The sequence below is a fragment of the Aplysia californica genome, unplaced genomic scaffold, assembly GCF_000002075.1.
Source record: "Aplysia californica isolate F4 #8 unplaced genomic scaffold, AplCal3.0 scaffold01012, whole genome shotgun sequence".
NCBI classification, from domain to species: Eukaryota; Metazoa; Mollusca; class Gastropoda; order Aplysiida; family Aplysiidae; genus Aplysia; species Aplysia californica.
Genome location: NW_004798282.1, coordinates 107,866 through 110,024, shown reverse-complemented (window position 1 = coordinate 110,024; position 2,159 = coordinate 107,866). Strand labels below are relative to the sequence as shown.

Genomic DNA, 2,159 nt, shown 5'->3' with positions numbered 1-2,159 from the left:
GTGTGTGTGTGTGTGTGTACTCGTGGTGGAACACCAAACCAATGGGCAAGGATCTGGACAATAAAGATGTATCTTATCTTATCTTATCTTATCTTATCTTACGGCGCTCACAACTGCATACGGTCATACGAGTGTCAAGGGGTGGATGTCCACAGGGCAGGGAAGTCCAAACGGGGAATCAGGCTTACTCTGCTCACTTCTCTTACCTGAACAAAACAAAGTCTGCTTCGACTATCAAGTCAAAGCACCCCGGAGATTGCAGTTCACAAGAGAGTGACAAACATACTAAAGAGGTAGAGGAAAAATGACGATAGTAAGGATGAGGAAAGAAAAAGCAGCAGTTCCTGTACTCCTACACCGGCCTGATGGTCAATGGTTCAATCCTATAACACCGTGCTGCTGTGAATCAGCACCCCGCATATCTGCCGTCTTATGACAAAAAAGCTTAGTGGTTAGGTTACCGGACTCGTACTCGTGAGGTTGGGGGTTCGGGGGTTCGAGCCTCAGCTCGGTCCGACGTTGTGTCTTTCTTAAAGGCTCTTTACATGAATTTCCCACTTGGCTCAGTCCTTTCGGAGATAGACGTTAAACTAAACTCGGAGGTTCCGCCTCTTAATTAATAATCGCTTTGAAGGAAAATCGGGCTAATCCGGATTTCGGTGGTTTCCAGAAGTCTCGGACACCAAAAGTTGGCATTGTCCTACCTATAGGAGAAGTTTGGTTCCATTGGTGTGTACATTTATTTGGTTATAGAGAAAACTCTCCTTGTATTTTAAAGAAACTGAACAAGGGTCCTAAAGCTTTACATTCGACTTTCTCAAAACACCATTTTTCGGGATAGCCCCCTTGTGCTTACAACCGACCAATAACCTAATAGTTTTGATAGGGACATTAAAAAAATAACATTTCACTTTTTTTTTCTTCCTTTCACCAGGACTCTGCTGGCGCGGACGGCGGAGATGGATAGTAAAGAGAGAGTCAAGGTGGATGAGAGCGAGCCGGTTGGAGGTGAGTTTTGTTTTGTTAGTTTGTGTTTGTGTGTCTGTCTGTTTGTTTGTTTAATTATGCGAGCGAGCAAACAGTCACAGAGGGCAGCGATTCATACTATGACGCTTTACGAATTACAAAATACCGAAGCCTAGATAGAAGCCTGCATTTTGTACCCCCGGGGTGGTATTCTTCACATTTTAGAATACTTCTAGTGCGAAGATCTCTTTGAAACTTTCAGTATTTCTCAAAAAATCATTTTGACATACTGCTATGCAAAGCGTACGGATCGGATTAACAAGTAAAGTTCCTTTTGGAAAGTGGTGGCACAGAGTTCCCCACGTCGTATGGTTACGATAGTAAAACACGACGTACGGATAGGGTTAAGTGGTGACACAGAGTTCCCCGCGTCGTACGGATACGATAGTGTAACACGACGTACGGATAGGGTTAATTATATGAGCAAAACAGTCACAGAGGGCAGCGATTCATATGAGGCTTCCCGAATTACAAAATACCGAAGCCTAGAGAGAAGTCCGCAGGCTGCACACACCTACAAGTGGAAATGCAGCTAGATAGATCTAGCTTTTAAATACTCCAAATGTGGCAAACTTTTCTCTGCCAGAATTTCTCTCACTGGCCACCGCAAAAGCTTCAAATCTTCTTAACCTCTATCTCTTCTGTTTCGTTTAAGGCCACATCAACTGTCAGCCAGTCCACTGAGAGTCGATTTTTTTTGCTTTTTAGTTGTTGTTGTTGTTTTGTTGTTGTTGTTTTGTTTTTTGTTGGGTTTTTTTTTGTTGGGGGGGGGGCGTGAAACATGAGCAATTACAACTGCACAGTGTATAAATGACTCGATCTTGTGTGTTTTCTTACTGTCCCCCGCCACCCCCGTCTCTCTCTATCTCTCTCTCTCTCTCTCTCTCTCTCTCTCTCCTTCTCTCTCTCTCTCTCACTCTCTCTGTCTCTCTCTGTCTCTATCTGTCTCCTTCTCTCTCTCTCTATCTCTCTCTCTCTATCTCTGTTTCTCTCTATCTCTCTATCTCTCTCTCTCCTTCTCTCTCTATCTCTCTCTCCTTCTCTCTCTCTCTCTGTCTCTCTCTCTCTCTCTCTCCTTCTCTCTCTCTATCTCACTCCTTCTCTCCCCCCTCTCTCTCTCTCTCTCTCTCTCT

At 44.2% G+C, this 2,159-nt stretch overlaps 1 protein-coding gene across 1 annotated transcript in view; it reads left to right on the top strand.

Annotated features, from left to right (window-relative positions):
* The window catches only part of LOC101864347 (myosin light chain kinase 3), a gene marked incomplete in the record, with an annotated part of 40,699 nt that overhangs the window by 2,852 nt on the left and 35,688 nt on the right, over positions 1 to 2,159 (top strand). The window contains 1 exon segment of the mRNA XM_013089665.2: positions 935 to 1,012. Within this exon segment, the coding sequence (XP_012945119.1) occupies positions 935 to 1,012 (78 nt within the window).